Here is a 22168-nt window from a genome sequence, read left to right as displayed (position 1 = left end):
CAGGGACAGCACGAGGTTAGATACAGAATAAAGCTTCCTCTACACTGTCCCCATTAAACATCGTCAGGGTAACGTAACCAGACTTCTTTCAGTACTGTACCCAGTACCACTTTTTCCCTCATTTTTTAATGGGGTGTCAGTGTTACTGACCCAAGCAATAGTTGTTTATCCCTGATCTCAGAGCAGTCAGGAGTAAACCACATTTCTCTGGGTCTGGAGTCACGTAGGCCAGACCAGGTAAGAACGTTGGATATTTGCCCTAAAGGACATTGATGGGGTTTTACGATCATTGATGGTGGTTATCATGGTCACCACACTGTGACCAACGTTCAATTCCAGATTTATTGATTGAATTTAAATTCCCCAGCTGTCTTGGTGGGATTTGAACCAAAGTCCCCAGGGCATTAGTCTGGGCCTCTGGATTACTAGTCCAGTTACATTACCACAATGCTACTGTCTGCCCTAAAGCAGGCTGTTATTAAATAAAGCCCTAGTGATAATGCTGGTGGTTAACAAGTGCAAGGATAAATGTGATTCATATAGGGCATTGCTTTTTAAAACCTTTTCAGGATTCAAAACTGCAACAGCACCAATCACGGCACTCCCAGTCTGAAATGGGGAGGGGAGATCAGGTTCAGTAATTAAACCTTCCAATTTTTAAAGACTGAAGTGTTAGATTCAGAGTAGATCTGGCTGTGGATTTACATTCTGATCTGGCAAGGCAGAGTGGCTTCCTTTCTTAAAATCCCAAGGGATGAGGAGTCACGGTGCCACCATTGCTCACCACCGCTGCGGAGATGGCGCGCATGTTCTTGAAGGTCTGCCTGGCAGAGCTGGAAGTGAGGGCATTCAGATTGTCCATAATGCGAGCATATGCCTAGAAATAAAACCATGCAAATCATTGTTTACTAACACAATATATGTACATAGTCATTTCATACAGAATACAACAGCTTCACTTAGTCAGGTCTGTATTCCCTTGGGTGTAAAAGATTAAGGGATGTTCTAAATGATGTGTTTAAAATGATTAACAGATTTGATCAGGTTGATAGAGAGAAACTATGACTTCTGATGTTGGAAAGTCCAGAACAAGGGGGCAGAACCTTCAACTTGGAGGCAGGCCATTCAGAGGTGATGTCAGGAAGCATTTCTTCAAGGAAAGGGAAGTAGAAATCTGAAACCACCTCCATTCAAAAAAGCTGGAAAACTGAAACTGAGAATTGGTAGATTTTTAATGGTATTTTTCCTTTATTCTTTCAGGAAGTGACATTGTCACTGGCTTTGCCCATTCCTAACTGCCCTTGAACTGAGTGGCTTGCTCAGCCATTTCAGAGGACAGTTAAGAGTCAACCACATAGAACGTAGAACATAGCAGCGCAGTACAGGCCCTTCGGCCCTCGATGTTGCGCCGACCTCTGAAACCAATCTGAAGCCCATCTAACCTAAACTATTCCATTATCATCCATATGTTTATCCAATGACCATTTAAATGCCCTTAAAGTTGGCGAGTCCACTACTTTTGCAGGCAGGGCATTCCACGCCCTTACTACTCTCGGAGTAAAGAACCTACCTCTGACATCTGTCCTATATCTATCACCCCTCACTTTAAATCTATGTCCCCTCGTGCTAGCCACCACCATCTGAGGAAAAAGGTTTTCACTGTCCACCCTATCTAATCCTCTGATCATCTTGTATGTCTCTATTAAGTCACCTCTTAACCTTCTTCTCTCTAAGGAAAACAGCCAAGTCCCTCAGCCTTTCCTCATAAGATCTTCCCTCCATACCAGGCAACATCCTGGTAAATCTCCTCTACACCCTTTCCAATGCTTCCACATCCTTCCTATAATGCGGTGACCAGAACTGTACGCAATACTCCAAGTGCAGCTGCACCAGAGTTTTGTACAGCTGCAACATGACCTCATGGCTCCGAAACTCAATCCCTCTACCAATAAAACCTAACATACTGTACGCCTTCTTAACAACCCTATCAACCTGGGTGGCAACTTTCAGTGATCTATGCACATGGACACCGAGATCTTTCTGCTCATCCACACTACCAAGAATCTTACCATTAGCCCAGTACTCTGTATTCCTGTTACTCCTTCCAAAGTGAATCACCTCACACTTTTCCGCATTAAACTCCATTTTCCACCTCTCAGCCCAGCTCTGCAGCTTATCTATGTCCCTCTGTAACCTGCAACATCCTTCCGCACTATCCACAACTCCACCAACTTTGGCGTCATCCGCAAATTTACTAACCCATCCTTCTATGCCCTCATCCAGGTCATTTATAAAAATGACAAACAGCAGTGGCCCCAAAACAGATCCTTGAGGTACACCACTAGTAACTGAACTCCAGGATGATCATTTCCCATCAACCACCACCTTCTGTCTTCTTACAGCTAGCCAATTTCTGATCCAAACCGCTAAATCACCCTCAATCCCATGCCTCCGTATTTTCTGCAATAGCCTACCATGGGGAACCTTATCAAATGCTTTACTGAAATCCAAATACACCACATCAACCGCTTTACCCTCATCCACCTGTTTGGTCACCTTCTCAAAGAACTCAATAAGGTTTGTGAGGCACGACCTACCCTTCACAAAACCGTGTTGACTATCCCTAATCAAATTATTCCCTTCTAGATGATTATAAATCCTATCTCTTATAATCCTTTCCAACACTTTACCCACAACCGAAGTAAGGCTCACTGGTCTATAATTACCAGGATTGTGTCGACTCCCCTTCTTGAACAAGGGGACAACATTTGCTAGTCTCCAGTCTTCTGGCACTATTCCGGTAGACAATGACGACAAAGATCAAAGCCAAAGGCTCTGCAATCTCCTGTCTAGCTTCCCAGAGAATCCTAGGATAAATCCCATCCGGCCCGGGGACTTATCTATTTTCACACCTTCCAGAATTGCTAACACCTCCTCCTTATGAACGTCAATCCCGTCTAGTCTAATAGACTGTATCTCAGTATTCTCCTCGACAACATTGTCTTTTTCCTGTGTGAATACGGACGAAAAATATGCATTTAGCGCCTCTCCTATCTCTTCGGACTCCACGCACAACTTCCCACTACTGTCCTTGACCGGCCCCAATCTTACTCCAGTCAATCTTTTATTCCTGACATACCTATAGAAAGCTTTCGGGTTTTCCTTGATCCTACCTGCTAAAGACTTCTCATGTCCCCTCCTGGCTCTTCTTAGCTCTCTCTTTAGGTCCTTCCTGGCTAACTTGTAACTCTCAAGCGCCCTAACTGAGCCTTCATGCCTCATCTCTACATAAGCCTCCTTCTTCCTCTTGACAAGAGATTCAACTTTAGTAAACCACGGTTCCCTCGCTCGACCACTTCCTCCCTGCCTGACAGGTACATACTTCTCAAGGACATGCAGTAGCTGTTCCTTGAACAAGCTCCACATTTCAATTGTGCCCAGCCCCTGCAGTTTCCTTCTCCATCCTATGCATCCTAAATCTTGCCTAATCGCCTCATAATTGCCATCCCTCCAGCTATAACTCTTGCCCTGCGGTATATACCTATCCCTTTCCATCGCTAAAGTAAACGTAACCGAATTGTGGTCACTATCACCAAAGTGCTCACCCACCTCCAAATCTAACACCTGGCCTGGTTCATTACCCAGTACCAAATCCAATGTGGCCTCGCCTCTTGTTGACCTATCTACATACTGTGTCAGGAAACCCTCCTGCACACATTGGACAAAAACTGACCCACCTAAAGTACATTGCTCTGGGTCTGGAGTCACACGTAGATTGAAACAGATTTTGATGGCAGATTTCCTTCCTTGACATTAGTGAACCACAGGGTTTTCAGAACAATCAGTGATAGTTGTCCTGGTTACAATCACTAAAACCAGTTTTCCATTCCAGATTCATTGACTGAATTTAAATTCCACCAGCTTTCATGTTAAGATACATGTCAGCCATGATCTGACTGAATGGAGGAAGGCTGGCCAGGGGAGCACTAGAATGGTCAAGTTTGAAGGTGACAAAGGTAGGGGTGATAGCTCCATCTGCAAAAGGTAGTTCTGGCTGGACACAAATGATAGCACCAACCTCAATGCACCAGGTGTCACAGAGCAATTTCTCATGTTGAGCAGTTGCATGGCCTTGGTTCAGAGAACGGGAAGCCCTGTGAGTCACCAAATAGACAACAGTTTAGACAAAGATACTGCAAAACCAAGCAAAACAGAAACAAACACAGTTAAATAGGGAATAGACAGTTAACATTTCAGATAGAGACCCTTCACAGTGACAGCAGGCAGCCATTCAGCCCCTTCAACCAGGTACACTATACAATTGGATCTGTAGAATAACTTTATCTGACCGCCACAGTTCTGCAACTGTTAACCCCCTTACCCAACAAAAATACACCAATCTTAGCATGGACATTTTCTGCCCCAGTCTAAACAGCTTTTCTTTTCTTTAGGGGTGAAAAGTCCAGATTTCCACTCGCCTTTGCGACAGGAAATGTCTCCTGATGTGGGCCTGGTTTCAATTTCAAGTTTTTGCCCCCTTGTTCCAGACTCTCATGACTAGCACATCCTGCCACCCTCACTGGAAGAAATACTACACCAAACCTTTAAAACCCCTTAATCATCCTAAGCACCTTGATTAGTCTGCCCCTCAATTTTCTACACTTTTTTTATTCATTAATGGAATTAGGGCATTGCTGGCTAGGCAGCATTTATTGCCCATCCCTAATTGTCCAGAGGACAGTTAAGAGTCAACCACATTGCTGTAGGTCTGGAGTCACATGTGGGCCAGACCAGGTAAGGATGGCAGTTTCCTTCCCTAAAGGATGTTAGTGAACCAGATGGGTTTTTCCGACAATCAGCATTTTTTAAAAGATGAATTCAAATTCCACCATCTGTCATGATGGGATTCGAACCTAGGTCTCATGAACATTATCTGGATTAACAGTAATACCACCACAAGGGCATTGCCTCCCCCTCAAATCTATGTAACCCTGCCCTCCTAATTGAAACCTATTGTCATTCTAGTGAATCTGCATTGCACCCATTCCTGAGCAGATATGTCCTTCCTGCAGGGCGGTAAACTTGGTTCAACAAGCCATTTAGTGGCTCAGAATGCTAAGGAGGGGGTTAACACTAATCTGTTTCCAGACATTTCCGTCTCGTTGTCCCCGTTTTGGAGGCGGACTGATCAGATCTGCACACACAAGGTCTCCCTGACTTACTTACATACAGTAAGCAGAGGTTTTCCAATGAGGGCCTCTGAGGAGATCCCAGATATACTGGGATGTACTGGCACTGGAGGGGGTGCAAAGGAGGTTCACTAGGTTGATTCCGGAGTTGAGGGGGTTGGCTTATGAGGAGAGACTGAGTAGATTGGGATTATATTCATTGGAATTCAGAAGATTGAGGGGGGATCTTATAGAAACATATAAAATTATGAAGGGAATAGATAAGATAGAAGTGGAGAGGATGTTTCCACTGGCAGGTGAAGCTAGGACAAGAGGGCATAGCCTCAAGATTAGAGGGAGCAGATTTAGGACTGAATTGAGAAGGAACTTCTTCACCCAGAGGGTTGTTAATCTATGGAATTCCTTGCCCAGTGAAGTAGTTGACGCTACTTCAGTAAATGTTTTTAAAGATAAAGTAGATTTTTTTTGAACAATAAAGGAATTAAGGGATACCGTGAGAACGCGGGTAAGTGGATCTGAGTCCACGAAAAGATCAGCCATGATCTTATTAAATGGCGGAGCAGGCTTGAAGGGCCGGACACCCACTCCTGCTCCTAGTTCTTATGTTCTTATACGCTGACCTCAAACCGGCCACACATGGATTGCGACTTATGCAGAGAGTCTTTTCTTACAAACAACTTTTCTTGCTACTGAACACTCAGACAAAAAGCAAAACCATTTTTTCACTGGTAACACACAACAGGATATAGTTCTACAGCATTCACACTGCCAATACTCTGCTCAGTTTTAATATTTCAATGCCTACTGACATGTTAGAATATAAATTAGGAACAAGAAAGTACTCATTTTCTCCACAAACCCAGCACCCTTAATCCCATTGTGGACTTTTAACAATTTACTTACAGTAGAACTATGTTTTATTTTTTAGTTATTTTTAAGGCAAAGGTAGATAGATTCTTGTTGAACAAGGGAGTTGAAGGTTATCAGGGCCAGGCAGGAATGAGAAGATGAGGCCACAACCAGATTATCCTTGATCTTATTGAACAGCAGAGCAGACTCAAAGGGCCAAATGGGCCACTCCTGGTCCCAATTCATATGTTCAAATGTAGAACCCCAGTTTGTCTCGTGTAGTAACTAACAGTTCCATATACCAGGTACTCTCTAACTAAACCTTCCTATTAACCAGAAAGTTCTGTGGGTAATTCTCCTAATTAAGCCCATCTTTGCCCTGCTCTTCTGATGTAAACAGCTCTGCCCCGCTGCTCTTGATCCTCTCAGTCTAATCAATTCAACATTCACTGACTGTGGAAATAGATTCTTTTTATTTACTGTTATCAAAATCTCCCAACACTCTGAATAGTTCGATTAAGTCTTTCCCCTAACTGTCTTTGCTCTATGGAGAACAATCCCAGCTTCTACAGTCTCTCCACATGAAATGAAGCTCCTCATCCCTGGAATCATTCTCCCACACATTTTATCTCAGTCTTGGACATTACAATGGGTTCATATGTTGAAGGTTACTGTTTAAAATATAAAAAATGCCAAGATTCCACTGATGGAAACTACAAGTAGAGAAAGCAGTTTGAAAAAACAGAGTGGTCTTTGAAGTAGATCGAAGTTGCATTGTCTTCTTAAAAAAAAAATTCCACTCAGTAAGTTGTAAACCACAGGGTAAACTGGTGGTGTGTGGGGGGGAGTGCTGTGGACAATCTGGCTCAGAGGTGGTGGTTGGAAAGGAAAGAAGAGAAGGGTCTATTTCCGTTGTGGCGCCTTCACACGGCAATCAGGTTTCATCTGACAGCTGGTGCAGAACACAAAACAATGCATCGAGAAGCTGAACACAGAAAGACATCCATTTCTCCAGCCCTTTCACCACCTCAAGACATCCTAAAGTACTTTTGACCAATGAAACAGTTTTGAAGTACAGGAATTGTCGCAATACCAGGAAACCTACAGCACTTGGACTGCAGGAGCTCAAGAAGACAGCTCACTACCACCCTCTCAAGGGCAGCGAGAGGTGGGCAATAAATGCTGGGCCAACCAGCAATGCCCATGTCCCATGAGTAAATAAAACTAAAAGGCAACCAATACGCGTACAGTGTGATCCCAGAAAAGTAAAACAATATTGGTTGAATCATAAATCGAGACAACTGGGATGAGCTGTCCTGCCATTCTTTTCCATCAACTACAGGGAGCAAATGGGGTTTTGGTTTACTGTCTGACCTAGAACATTTCTTCACTGCTGGCCTGCCCTGGTACAGCAAATACTGTTGAGCAACGCATGTTGTCTTAATTCCTGTCATTTGCAATCTATATTCTTGCATTTGTTACCTCTAGGTGTACACATTGCAACAGACCTCTTTTTGCTTTTCCATATTCTATTATTTACAACATATGTAAATGACCTGGGTGAAGAATGGGAATGTACTATCACCAAGTTTGCGATAGTCACAAGAATGGGTAGGAAGCAAGTGGTGAGAATGACACAATGTCTGCAGAGGGATATAGACAGGTTAAGCGAGCGGCAAAAACGTGGCACATGGAATATAATGTGGGAAAAGTGAGATTATGCACTTTGGTGGGAAGAATACAGCAGCTCACCATTTTATATATTTATATATTAATATATATATGCAGAAAGGCTGCAGAAATCTACAGCACAGAGGGATTTGGGAGACAATGCATATAAAGAAAAGCTAATATTTAAGTTCAGAAGGTAATAGGGAATACAAATGGAATGCTGGCCTTTACTTTAAAAGGAATTGAGTATTAAAACAGGGAGGTCTTCCTCAAACAATATGAGGAATGAGTCAGAACTCAGCTGGAATACTGGAAACCATTTAGGTCCCTTGTCTAAGGAAAGATAAAATGGCATTGGAGGCATCCAGCAAGGGCTCACTAGGCTGATCCGGGGTATGGAGGGACTGTCTTATGAGAAGAGATTGAGTAGGTTGGGCTCGTACTCATCAGAGTTTAGAAGAATGAGAGGGGACCTTATTGAAACATACAAGATTCTTGCAGTGATAGTAGGAATTGCCGATGCTGGAGAATCTGAGATAACAAGGTGTAGAGCTGGATGAACACAGCAGGCCAAGCAGCATCAGAGGAGCAGGAAGGCTGACGTTTTGGGTCTGGACCCAAAAGGTCCTCTGATGCTGCTTGGCCTGTTGTGCTCATCCAGCTCTACACCTTGTTATCTCAGATTCTTACAGTACTTGACAGTGCGGATGTGGACAGGTTATTTCCCCTCATGGAAGAGTCTAGGACCAGAAGACAAAATCTCAGGTTAAGGAGTCACATATTTAAAACAGAGATAAGGAGGAATTTCTTTGTGAGAGAGTAGTGAATCTGTGGAATTCTTTACCGCAGCGGGATGTTGAGGTTGGGTCATTCAGTATATTTCAGGCATGTACGACATTTGCAAATAGGGAAATGACAAAATGTGAAACAAGTGGATCGCCATCGCTGAGTCCTTAGATTTTTTAATCTGTAAGGGCGCTGAGGGAAAAAAAAGCAAGAAAGCAGAGTTGAGGGTTATCAGATCAACCATGATCTCATTGAATGGTGGAGCAGACTCGCTGGCCTGAAACATCATCTGCTCCTATGTCTTAAGGTCGACTTTTTGTAGACTTGACGTCATCCAAATGTCTGCTGCCCATGTCATGACTTGCACCAAGTCCTGTTCCCCTGTGCTCTGTTTCTTGTCATTGTTTCCAAAATCCTCCATTGCATTGTTCTCCCTGTCTCTGTTACCTTCTCCAGACTAATAATTCTCTAAAGTCTGTGCGGCCATCTCACTGGTCTCTTGAGCTTCCTCGATCTGAATTGCTCCACCCACTGGTGCCTATACCTACAGTTGCTCGGGGCCCTATGTTCTGGAATTTCTCACAGCTCCTTACACCTCTCTATCTCTGCATCTCACTTTTGTCCTTTTGAGATGCTCCTTAAAACCCACCTCTTTGATCAAATCTTCTGTCAGTTAATCCAATATTCTCCACATAATGACATTGTTCTGTTTCATAATATACCTTTGAAATGCCTTGGATCAATAATGACATTAAAGATGTAATATTGTTGTTGTAACCCATGAGGAAATGCTAATTATGGAGCGAATTTTGAAAGCCCAGGTTGCCATAGAAGCCCAGATGTTCCACCTGTCTGAATGAACAGATGCTCATCATGAGGCTTTTCGAAGCAAATTTCAAGAACAGGATTCACACCAAATTTACTTCTCACCAAATTTACTTCTCACCACCCTAGAATTCAGCAATAGTTGCAAATGGTGCCTGTATTTCATGTCATGCACAATGTTTGCAGAAACGAAAGCATGAACATGTGAATCAAGTGCATCTTCTCTGCAAAGTCCTTACCGGGACAGAACAACCACCATGGCATACAGGTCAATGGCACTGTCTGCCACCCTTTTCAGCAGGAACTGTTCGTCTGTAAAAACACACAAAGCCACAGAGTGTTAGGAACAGCTGAAGGGCCACCAAATATGCTCTGCAGAGAGATGGCTATCAACCATTTGTAAATCGTTGGCATTCTTCCTGTTGAGTCCGAGGTTGGTGCTCAAGACTCACATTAAAGATTTGGGCAGATAATCCAAGCTGACACTCCCAGATAGCACAAGGGAGCACCACACAGTCGGAGGGTCAGTGCCGAGGGAGCGCCGTACAGTCGGAGGGTCAGTGCTGACAGAGCGAGCACGTCAGAAAGAAAGGAGGAGAACAGGCCCCTAACTAGATCAATGGAGCTGAGGTGCAGAGGGTCCACAGCATCAAGATCCCAGGAATGACAAAAACCAACAATCTGTCCTGAACCTCCCAAGTAAATGTGACGGTCAAGAAGACACAACAACACCTCTCCTTCCTCTAGCAGCTTAGGAAACATGGCATGTCCGTAAGGACCAACCTTTACAGATGAACTCTCCGGGGTGCATAATGGCCTGGTACGCTAACTGCTCTGCCTAGAAACTACAGAAGGTTGTGTGCACAGCTCAGACCATCACGGAGGCCAACCTTCCATCCATGGACTCCATTTATACATCTCTTTGCTGCAGAAAGGCTACCAACATCATCAAAGACCTCTCCCACCCCGGTAACGCTCTACTACAACCTCTTCCGTCAGGCAGGGGATACAGAAGCTTGAACACATGCTGCACCAACAGGTTCAAGAACAGCTTCTTCCCTGCTGTTATCAGACCACTGAATGGACTTCTCCAACTTCAAATAACGTTGATCTTGCGTTATGCACCTACTGTGCAGACAGGACCTTGTATGCCTCGCTCTGCCTAAGCACCCTATGATCTGTACGTCATTGTTTGCTGTGATCTGCCTATACTGCTCACAAAACAAAACTTTTCACTATACTTAGGTACACGTGACCACAATAAATCAAATCACTGGAGGGTCATTGCGGAGGGAGCGTCACACTGTCAGAAGGTCAGTACTGGGGGAGCCGGCGCACTTTTGAATGGTCAGTACTGATGGAATGCTACCCACCAGCAAAGATAAAATGGAAACCTTATGGAAGGATACAACATCAACCTTTCTTTTTAACACAATGTCCATGCAACTTATCACAGAATCCCTACAGCGTGGAAACCGGCCCTTCAGCCCAACAAGTCCGCACCGACCCTCCAAAGAGCATCCCACTCAGACCCATTCCCCCCTACCCCTTTTCCCTCTAACCCACCTCATCTACACATCCCTGAACAATATGTGCAATTTAGCATGGCCAATTCACCTAATTTGCACATCTGTGGACTGTGGGAGGAAACTGGAGCACCCGGCAGAAACCCACGCAGCACGGGGAATTCCATTATCTGCCATGGCTGGATTTGAACCAGGCTCCCTAGAACATTAGCTGAGTTTCTGGATTAATAGTTTAACAATAATACCATTAGGCCATCGCCTCTGCTCGTTTTTCATGGTCAAGAGTAGACTCTTAATTCCATATTTTTTGCATTGAATTCAAATTCCAGCATCTGCTGATTTGAAGCTGTGTCCCCAGAACATTACCTAGGTTTCTGGATTAACAGTCCAGCAACAATACCACTAGGCCATCACCTCCCCCTCATTTCAATCCTGACATTTAAACCCTGTACTCACCTACAATTCTCTTGCCATACTTCAACAGCAGATCTTCTGTACAGCCACCAAATTTTTCAACAGCTTTTACTGTCTGTTGACAAACAAAGCCATGGTCATTCAAAGGGCACACTTTGTAATGTTAGACCAGTTAATGAACAACACACAGGAAGTGGAGGGGGCCATTCAACCCTCATGACAATGCTACCTATTCATTGTGACCTTTGCCAAGATCTATCCCAACTCCATCCGTGTGCCTTGACCCTATTCCTCAACTGCTTTGTCCAGCAAAAATCCATCCATCTCCAACTTAAAATTATTAATTGAGCTTTCTTTGTGGGGTAGAGGTCCACAGTCTTACTACCCATCGCGTGACTAAACGTTTTCGAACTGGCCCTTGATTTTAAGGTTTTGTTTCATTGCCCTTGATTCCAGAGCCAGTGGAAAATACTTCTTGACTCTATAAATTTCTTGCAAAATCCTGAGAACCTCAATCAAATCATCCCTTGGTCTTCTATCTTTTTGGGGGTGTAGATGCCCACTTTTTAAATAATTTCCTCCTTAGATAGCAGGACCCTGGCACACTGCAATTCTGATCAAAAAGTATAATTTTGAACTTATGGTCTTTAACACAAGCAGGCTAGACTACAAACAGGTGGAAGCGATAATCCCATTGATATAGAGGTCTGGACAGACCCTATCAGGTTCAACATCTGGGCCCTGTATCCTCAGGAAGGTGATAAGATCCCTGGAGATGGAGCTGAGCAAATTCACCAGAATGATCCAGGACTGAAAGTATTAATTAATAACACTAAGCTGCACAGAATAGGCTTGTCTTCCCTCAGTGGTAAAAGATTAAAGGGGACCAATTTGAAGTGATTAATTGAATTGGAGAGAAACTATTTCCTCAAGAATGTGTGCAGCTCTGTGCACCTGGTCTCCACACTAAGAAGGATGTGGAGACTTTGGAGAGGGCGCAAAAGAGATTTAACAGGATGTTGTGTGGATTGGAGTGTATTAGCTACAAGGAGAGGTTGGACAAACTTGGATTGTTTTTGCTAGAGTGTTGGAGGCTGAGGGGTGACCTGACTGAAGTATATAAAATCATGAGAGGCATGGATATGGTGGATAGTCAGGGTCTTTTTTCCCCAGGGAGGAAATGCTAAATACTAGGGAGTATAGGTTTAAGGTGAGAAGTGAAGGTTCAAAGGAGATGTTCGAGGAAAGTATTTTTTTTAAACAGAGTGTGGGTGGTGCCTGGAATGCACTGCCAGGGAAGGTGGTAACAGCACTTACAATGGCAACGTATAAGAGGCCTTTAGATAGACACGTGAAGAGGCAGAGAGTAGAGGGATATGGGCCATGTGCAGGTAGATGGGATTAGTTTAGAATGGCATCATGTTATGCACTGACATGATGGGCTGAAGAGCCTGTTCCTGTGGTTTACTGTTCTGTGTTCTATATTCTAGGAGTGGAGTGGGGGAGTGGGGAACTGGGGGAGGGAAGATTCAAAGTGACATAATCTTAATATTTGAGCCAGTCTGTTGGAGAGTGGTATAAGAAAGCTTGTTACCAATCTGACTTGAAGAAGACATGATTTGAGTCAGATTAAAATACCCAGCTTTTATAATATTTGAAAAGTTAAACGAGTGAAGGGGAATGAGCAGGACTGCCCCTTCCCCCAACCCAGTAACCACATTAAATATTTTAACTGGTGACACTGAACTTACAGTGAAGAAGGTGACTCAAAATATAGTTAGGGTGGGTCAGAAGAAACTGAATATTATATAGTAACAGAAATTAAGAGCAATAAATTCTGCCCTATATTAGCATCAACATGGGGGGAGGTGGTGCTTGGCAAGCAAAGGGGAAGTTCTGCAAAGTTTTCACCAGGAAACTGATATGTTTCACTGACAAGTTTTCTTTCAACAGAGGAAACTACAACTCGTTAAAATAAGAATCTGCTACTCATTTCTCAACGCATTTCAACTCTCCTCTATAAAAAGAAAAAGCACATTTTTAAGTTTTAAAGAACCATCAGTCCATGAGTGAGTGTAATTCAGAAAGAAACATAGCTGTACTTCAGAGGAGGAAAGCTCTTCTCTACAGTCATTAGCTTGTGGCCTAGAACCCCATTCTCGCGACTTGAGCCAGTAATCCAGGTTGACTGTCCCAGCAGAACACTGAAGGTCTGCTGCACCTTCAGACACTGTGAATTGAATACAACATTAAACTGAGGCCACACTTTTCCTGGAGATAGCTAGAACTGCAGAGACAACTGCAGAGCTTGAGGAACACAGCAGGTCAGGCAGCGTCAGAGGAGCAGGAAAGTTGACGTTTCGGATTGGGACCCATCTTCAGAACTGGGGAGGGGGAAGGGAGCTGGGAAATAAATAGAGGGAGGAGGAGTGTGGCCAGAGGGAAGGTAAGAGGGAAGGTAAATGGGATGGTGATGGGTGGATGCAGATAGGGGGTAGTAGGAATTGTCCATCTTCTTCCCCACCTATCCACCCCACCCTTCCCACTGACCAATCCCCACCACCCCCTACCTGTATCCACCTATCACCATCCCAGCTACCTTACCCCCCAAGTCCCACCCGTCCTCCCTCTCGCCTCCTTGACCTGACACCTGTCCAAATTCTCCCACCTATCCACCCCACCCTTCCCACTGACCAATCCCCACCACCCCCTGCATCCACCTATCACCATCCCACCTACCTTCCCTCTGGCCCCACCCCTCCTCCCTCTATTTATTTCCAAACTCCCTTCCCCCTCTCCAGTTCTGAAGAAGGGTCCCAACCCGAAACGTCACCTTTCCTACTCCTCTGATGCTGCCTGACCTGTGTTCATCCAGCTCCACACTGTGTTGCCACACCTTTCCTCTTGGGTTGATGTTAATGGCCACTACCTCAAGGAATAATGGAGTTCTCCGTGATGTCCTGGGACCAATCTGTATCCATTTATCACTATCACTAAAATCAAATGATCTGATACTTATCACATTGCTGAGGGGGCATATTTCCTGTGTTACAGAAATGACAGCACTGCAGAACTACCGTATTGGCTGACAGCCATTCTGGGACCTAATGAGATTGTGAACAGTGCTTCTCAAACTTTCTTCCTTCCATTCCTGATAAGAGTCTCTTCTGGTTTTCTCTCATGTGGTTCAATTCCTGAGAACAGAAGACCAATGTTGGCTTAGTAGATTCATCCAGTGAACTGAACCACTCAGTTTTGGTCTCCTTATCGCAGAGAGAATATACCTGCCTTAAAGGGAGTGTAATGGAGGTTCAGTGGAGGAATTTCTTGGAAGATTTTATGAGGGGCCTTTATTTCTCTAGAGTTTAACTGAAACCTACAAAATTCTTACAGGATGGATGTTGATGGTATGATTCCTACAGGTGGTGAGTCTTGACCCAGGGACAGTGGTTTCTAAATAAGGGCAAGCCATGCAGGATATGGATGAGGGGGAATTTCTTCACTTAGAGGAGGGTACATTTTTGTAAATCTCTACCTCGGAAGCTGTGTAAACTCAAGCATTGAGCATGTTCAATGCAGAAACTGATATGTTTCTGAAGACTAATGACACCAACAGATTTGAAGGTAGTACAGGAAAAGTAGCATTGAGATAGAGGATTAACTACGATCATACTGAGTGGCAGAGCAGGTTCAACAGATTCAGTAGACTTTTCCTGTTCCTATGTGCCAAGTGAGGTGCTTTCAGGCAGCAGTATGTGTACAGTGTTTCTGAGAGTGGTGTACTCACCAGTTCCCCGCTCTGCTTCAGTTCTGGATGTACATTGTTACTTAGGCTAACGCCTGTACTAAGTCCAACCTTCCTGCAACAAGGAGGGAAACAAAGAGACAGAGTCAGGAAGGAAAGAGCATAAGGAGTTCTGACTGCCTCATGCTCACACTTCATCCCACAGTCCTCACATTTGTGTACTGGACAGGGCAGTACAGATTCATTTCCTTCTTCCACTCATCCTTTCCAGGAGTACTTAACCACGTCTGAGACCATTCAACCACCATGCCTTACACCAGATCCTGGAAAGGATATTATCAGCTCTTTGATCCTTAAGAGGTATTAAAGCCAAAGGAGATCTATAGGGGCACTGGGTAGTGATCCCAAATGGATGTCCTGACTGGTTTTGATTTTCTTCCTAAACCCTCATAATTTATCACTTGGTTTTATGGGGCTTTTGGGATCGGTGAAGATAGAGACATACTTTCCGAGCTTTGCATTTTGCAGTCATCAGGACAGAGACAGAATGCTAGATTTTAAAGGGAACAATTAATACTGTCATGGAAAAGAAACCAGGAATTCTGCAGAGGACAGGTTCCTGAGTGTACAGATATGATGTATTCCCAACGATTCAACAATGCCTTTGTGCAGTTCCCAATCACTAACAGGCTATGATCAGTGAATTGACCACAGAACAGAGTTCTAACACAGACTCTTTCAAGGCTGTAGGGGACCAACACAGAGACCCCTCCATATCTCTCAGTTTCTGGATGAGGGCAGAATCTGAGCTATCAGAGAATCTCACCAATCTTATTCTCACCAAAATACTTTGCTTTAGAAAAAGACGACATTGGGCACATTACTGAGTTCAGTTAGAAGCTGAATTACTGCATTTAATCGATAAACGTAATCTTTAGAAGAACAAGCCGTTCCACAATGGCAAACACATCCTTTTGTCAGAAAGTTGTGAATTCAGGCACTACTCCAAAGACATCAGCATATATCCAGAAAGGCATTCCCAATGTAATCCTGAATGAAAGCTGCACTGTTGGAGTGTCAGTGTTAAGGGAGTGTTGCATGTTGGAGAGTCAGTACTGAAACAGAGCTGCACTGTCAGAGGGTCAGTATTGAGGGAGCCCCACACCGTCGGGATGGGGGTGGGGGTCAGTGCTGAGGAGTGTTGCAGTGTTAGATAGTCAGTACATATGGAGTGCTGCACTGTCTCAGAGTCAATGCCAAAGGAGTGCCACACTCTTGGAGGGTCAGTACTGAAGGAGTGCTGTACTCTTGGAAGGTCAGTGCTCAGAGAGCACTGTACTGTTGGTGGGTCAGTATTGCGGGAGCTTTGCATTGTCAGAGATACATACTGAGGGCATGTTACATTGTTGGAGGGTCAGTGCTGAGAATATGCCAATATAGTACTGGGTAAGGTAGGTGAAAATCAAAAAAACATCTGTCTTTGACAATGAGCTTGAACTGGCCAGTGGTCGCAGTGTGGAGTCAGTCACCTTCGTGCCCGCCTGCTGATTTCACCCATTAACAGGCTGGCATTTTCAACAGGATTCTTCAGTGCTCTCTGCAGTCCCTTCAGGTGATTCCCAGTGGTCTGCACGATAAAAAGCAAGGATACTAGTCAGTCTGAGAGAGTCACTGCTTTTATATCAAACAGATGTCAAAATGCTTCAAACAGGCAGAAAAGGAAATAGACTTTGACCAAGTGCTTGAAAGCACACAATGTGGTCAAATTTCAGGCCATCATCGAAATAGATCTAAGAGGTAGGAATTTAAGAAGTTCCAGCGCTTGGGGTGAGGGTAGAAGCGATATTGGTGACCAAGACGACAAATGGGCCAGCAAGGGAGGTCAGTACTTATTTGGGAGCATTTAGGTACATGAGGTTAGAGTGTGGACTGACAGGGCAGGGCAGTCTCGAAGCATGTACAATCTCACTGCCTTTCTAGCCCATTCTACTTCCAGAAATCTCTCCCACGGACTTAGATTTCTCGTCTCCAGAATTGCAAACCTCCACACAGTCCTACCTACCCATTCAGCCTTCCTTTCTGTCTGCTCGGAAAAACCTCCTGCATCTATAACTACAGACACTTTGGACAATTGTACCTGAGAAGACAGACATCTTGCCTAAGCTCCCCATGTTGCACTCATCAGGACAAATGCACGAATGCCAAATTTAAAGCCAACAAAGCTGTGACAGTATAAATTGTTATGGCTGATTAAAATTTCACATTTGTGCATTTGCCCCAAAGTGTACAAGATGACAAACTTCAGTAAGATGTCCATCTTTTCAACAATCTAGTTTGAATGTGTCCACTCAGTCCCTCTAGAAAAAGTCTGGGGGGGTGGGGGGAAGATACCTGGGAAGTAGAATTGAGAGGAAGTAGGACATATTTAGGCTGAGGTGACTCAATCATTAGTGGAGTTTTTTTCATTGTGGGTGTTGCTTGAAAGGTTGCACTGACTGCCCATCTCTGGTTGTGCTGACAGCAAATTAGTTTGTTTCACTCAGTAGGGCGAGTGGCTTTGGGTGATTTCTCACCATCCATGGATTTGCACCCAGTGTAAAGGCACTACCTTCAGAAACTCTCTTCTCATCCCACCACCATTCTCTCCCACCAAAATAGGCTCAGGTGTTTGGCTCCATGATAGATCAATGCTCCACACCCCTGCTGGCTCCCAAAACCACCCCAACCCACGCTGCTGTTAGCTGTGTAATTTATCCCCTGCAACGGTTTATACCTTTGCCTGAATCTGCTTCCACTGCCCTTTCATTCTCCTGCATTCCAGATCACAACAACTCACTGCATCAAAAAAACCTTCTTCTCATTTCCCTGAAAGTATTTTACCAACTCTCTCCATCCCTCCGCTGCTGGTAAATGTTTTTCCTTATTTACTCAATTAAAGCCCCTCATGATTTTGAGTAGCCTCAATTACATCTCTCCCTGCTCTCCTCAAGGAGAACAATCCCAGCTTCTCCAGTCTCTCCAGGTAATTGAAATCCATTCTTCCTGGAAAGGTTCTAGCGAATCCCCTTATCACCCTTTGCAAAGCCTAAACATTATTTCTGAAGTGTGGTGTTTAGAATTGAACACTATAATCCAGTTGGGCTGTGCCAGCGATTGAGAGTGACTTGATATAATTTCCTTTCTTCTGTACAGTCTGCATCTTCTAATGAAGCCCAGGCGTCTGTCTGCTTTTCTTAACTGATCCTGCCACTGTCAAAGGTTTGTGTGAGAGAAGGCAATGCAGTTTTTTTTAAAATGATTGACACATCACAAAATCACAGAATGGTTATGGTTTGGAAGGAGGCCATTTGACACATTGCATCCCACCTTCACAACTCGAACTCCAAATAGCAGGTTCAACAAATAAACCCCAAACTGAAAATACAGACAGTCAGAGGGGTAGGGAGAGATACAGCTGAATGATGCAGGTATTACTGCATACAGGTACAGCAACACAATTACCACCCACCTCAAGCAACCCACTGCCACAACCAGAGATAGTAAGAACTGCCGATGCTGGAGTCAGAGATAACAGTGTGGAGCCGGAGGAACACAGCAGGCCAGGCAGCATCAGAGGAGCAGGAAAGTTGACGCAGAAAACCTGAAGAAGGGTCCCAACCCAAAACATCAACTTTCCTGCTCCCCTGATGCTGCCTGGCTGACTGTGTTCCTCCAGCTCCACAATGTGTTATCACTGCCACAACCAACTGGATTACTGCAACAGGGTAGGAATGTAGAATTCAAAACACAAACAGATCAACCATGATTGTACTGAATGGCAGAGCAGGCTTGAGGACCGAATGGCTTCATACTGGTCCTAATTTACATGTTTGCGTATATGTGTATAATCCCACACCAGTAGAAATCAAGTGGGGATGGGATCAGGCTTTCTCGCAGTGCTGCCCTAATAATGCAGTGATATTCACCATGACACATAGAAGCTAGGTCAGATTGGGTAGCGGAGATGGAGTAAAGCTCGTGAAGCCTTTGCCCAGAGTCTGTGGGAGTATCAGAAACAAGAAAATCATACACATACCTGAATACCATTGAGTGCAACAAAAAGCCGAAGAATATCATTTGTTCCCTCAAAAATGCGGAAGATCCGAAGGTCCCTCATCACTCGCTCAATACCAGCATCCTAACAGCAGATAAAGTGGGTCAGGACTCAGCACTAATCAGTATATACATTTTAAAATTCTCACTTTTGTGTTTAAATCCCTTAAAAGCCTCATGTCATTTCAACTCATCTCTGCAATCTGCACAACATCATCCCCTAACAAGATTTCAGGGTTAATTGGATAGCCCAGCCTAAAATGCCAATATTGGAACAAGGGGCTGAATGGCCCTCTTTTATATTTATAGATCCTAGTTGTGCTTTCTGGTTGATTTCTAAATTCAACTTTTAAAACTTCATTCATAGGGTATGAGCAACACAGGCTGGTGTAGCAATTTTTGGCCATCCACAGTTGTCTGTGAGAAGGCGGTGGTGAACTGTCTTCTTGAATTGCTGCAGTCCCTGAGACATAGAGAGACTCACGCCATTAGGGAGAGAGTTTAGGGATTCTGACCAAGTGACACTGACGGAACGGCAATATATTTCCAAGTCAGCATGGTGGGTGACTTGGAGGTGAACTTGCAGGGGGTGGTGTTCCCATGTTTCCACTGCCCTTGTCCTTCTGGATGGAAGTGGTTGTGGGTTTGAAGGTGTCGTCTAAGGAACCTTGGTAGGTTTCTGCAGTGCATCTTGTAGATGGTACACACTGCTTCTACTGAGGTTGGCGGGGGAGGGAGTAAATGTTTGTGGATGTGGTGCCAATCAAGCAGACTGCTCTGTCTTGCTTTGAGTCTGGTGGAGCTAAACTCATCCTTGCAAATGGAGCGTATTCCATCACAGTCTAGACTTTTGCTTTGTAGAGGTGGACTGCTTTGGGGAGTCAGGGGGTGAGGTATTTGGTGGAGGATTCCTAGCCTCTAACCTGCTCTTGTAGCACTGTATTTATATGCTAGTCCAATTATGCTTCTGGTTGATGGTAAACCCAAGATGTTTGGGGATTCAGTGATGATAATGCCATTGAAATTCAGTGGCTGGTGTTTGGATGCCTGATATGGGTGAGGTGACCGGAAGTCACTATAACTGAGAAGGCCAGGCGGGATGGCAGGAATAAACAGGCCTTTTCCGATTGGCAGGCAGGGACTAGCGGGGTACCACTGGGATCGGTGCTAGGACCCCAACTATTCACAACGTACGTTAATGATTTGGATGTGGGATGTAAATATAACATCTCCACATTTGCAGATGACACAAAGCTGAGTAGGAGGGTGACCTGTGAGGAGGATACAGAGATACTTCAGTGTGATTTGGACAAGCGGAGTGAGTGGGCAAATGCATGGCAGATAAAGTACAATGTGGATAAATATGAGATTATCTACGTTAGTAGCAAAACCAAGAAGGGAGATTGTTATTTGAATGGCTGCAAACTGAGGGAGGGAAATGTGTAATGAGACTTGGATGTCCTCATACACAACTTGCTGAAGTTAAACAAAAAACAGAAATTGCTGGAAAAATTCAGGAGGTCTGGCCTCATCTGTGGAGAGAAAGTAGAGTCAGCATTTCAGGTCCAGTGACCCTTCTTTAAAACTGATTCAGAACAGAACAATCAGTTCACAGTCCAGAATGAGCGGGGGGGACAGTCTCAGGATTACGGGTCAGCCAGCCCTTTCGGACTGAGATGTCTACACTTAAAGGTAGTGTGAGGTTGTAGACTTGCTCGCCGAGCCGGTGTGTTTGTTGGCAAAAGTTTCGTCAGCCTGCTAAGTAACATTGTCAGTGCGCCTCTGGTGAAGCATTGGTGTTCTGTCCCACTTGTTGTTTATATGCCTCAGTTTGCTGGGGTAGTTGGCATTACTTCGGTTCTGTTTCTCAGTGGTTTGTATATCGGGCCCAGTTCAATGTGTTTATTGGAGTTCTGGTTGGAATGCCAGACTCCAGGAATTCCCTGGCATGTTTCTGTTTGGCTTGTGCTATTATGGATGTGTTGCCCCAGTCGAATTCCTGTCCTTCTTTGTCCATGTGTACTGAGACCAGTGAGAATTCATCATGTCTCTTGGTGGCTAGTTGGTGTTCGTGTATCCTTATTGTCAATTTTCTTCCAGTTTGGCCTATGTAATGTTTCTCACAGTCCTTACATGGTATTTTGTATGTTAGGTTAGTTTTATTGGTTGTGGGTATGGGATCCTTTACATTCATCAATAGCTGTCACAGGGTGGTTGTTGGAATATGGCTACCCTGATACCAAGAGGTGTGAGTAGTCCTGTGGTCATCTCTGGTATGTCTCTGATGTACAGTTGGGTGATTAATGAGTCTGGCGCGAGCTACAAATCTCAAAAACTTCAAAAGGTAGTGTCTTTGATATTCTCTCTCCTTGTGAGCTGTGGATGTTCAGTTACTGAATATATTCAGATTGACATCAATAGCTTTTTCTAGACTGAGGGCATTAAGTAATACGGAGGTAGCCTAGGAAAGGGGCATTGAGGTAGAAGATCAGCTAAAATCTTACTTAGCGGAAGAGTAGGCTTAAGGAGCCAAATGGCCCATTTCTGCTCCCATTTCATAGTTCCTATTGAACTTTTCTCTGGTGATGATGTTTAATAGGTATAACTATATTCATAACCTGATACTGACCTTCATGAAGCCCATTCCACCCATGAGCTGGATACATTCATCAGTAACATTCCAGGCAGCCTCCTGGAGAGAGAGATTATGAGCAAGGTCAGTGTAATTCGAATTAAATAATTAATTTCTCAGAATTGGGACTCCATCATCTTCTCCCCTTGTCCCCAATCATAATCAGGTAAAAGTCTCCCAACTATCAGAAGAGGCAGTCTGCAAACACACATCAACACATTAACCATAAAAACAACATTCCTGAGCTGAAATGCAGGGATGAAAATGTGCACCTTCCTCCCTCTACATTCCTCAAACAGGAGTCCAATTGCAAGACACTTGGGCAAAACTGTCACCATCACATGAGGAGAGACACAAGACTCAGCAGCCAACACTCTTATCGCTGAGTCAGTAGTTTGTAGGGTCAGGTCCCACCTCAACAAATTGAAAACAGAATCCT

At 44.3% G+C, this 22168-nt stretch overlaps 1 protein-coding gene across 2 annotated transcripts in view; it reads right to left on the bottom strand.

Moving 5' to 3' along the window:
- Nucleotides 1-13: 13 nt before the first annotated feature.
- Nucleotides 14-22168, bottom strand: part of acadvl (acyl-CoA dehydrogenase very long chain) — a 65135-nt gene continuing 42980 nt past the window's right edge. For both annotated transcript variants that reach the window (XM_020518847.2, XM_048620154.1), the window contains exons 12-19: nucleotides 21727-21789; nucleotides 19081-19182; nucleotides 16535-16632; nucleotides 15048-15120; nucleotides 11303-11375; nucleotides 9560-9632; nucleotides 4079-4154; nucleotides 14-877 (exon numbers count right to left, since the gene is read on the bottom strand). In XM_020518847.2, coding sequence (XP_020374436.1) covers nucleotides 740-877; nucleotides 4079-4154; nucleotides 9560-9632; nucleotides 11303-11375; nucleotides 15048-15120; nucleotides 16535-16632; nucleotides 19081-19182; nucleotides 21727-21789 — 696 coding nt within the window. In that variant the 3' untranslated portion in view covers nucleotides 14-739. The remainder of the gene's footprint in view (nucleotides 878-4078; nucleotides 4155-9559; nucleotides 9633-11302; nucleotides 11376-15047; nucleotides 15121-16534; nucleotides 16633-19080; nucleotides 19183-21726; nucleotides 21790-22168) is intronic.

Source organism: Rhincodon typus, chromosome 45 (genome assembly GCF_021869965.1).
Source record: "Rhincodon typus isolate 14 chromosome 45, sRhiTyp1.1, whole genome shotgun sequence".
Lineage (NCBI taxonomy): Eukaryota > Metazoa > Chordata > Chondrichthyes > Orectolobiformes > Rhincodontidae > Rhincodon > Rhincodon typus.
Note: the sequence above shows the minus strand (reverse complement) of the source record. Positions and strands in the feature narration are given on the sequence as shown.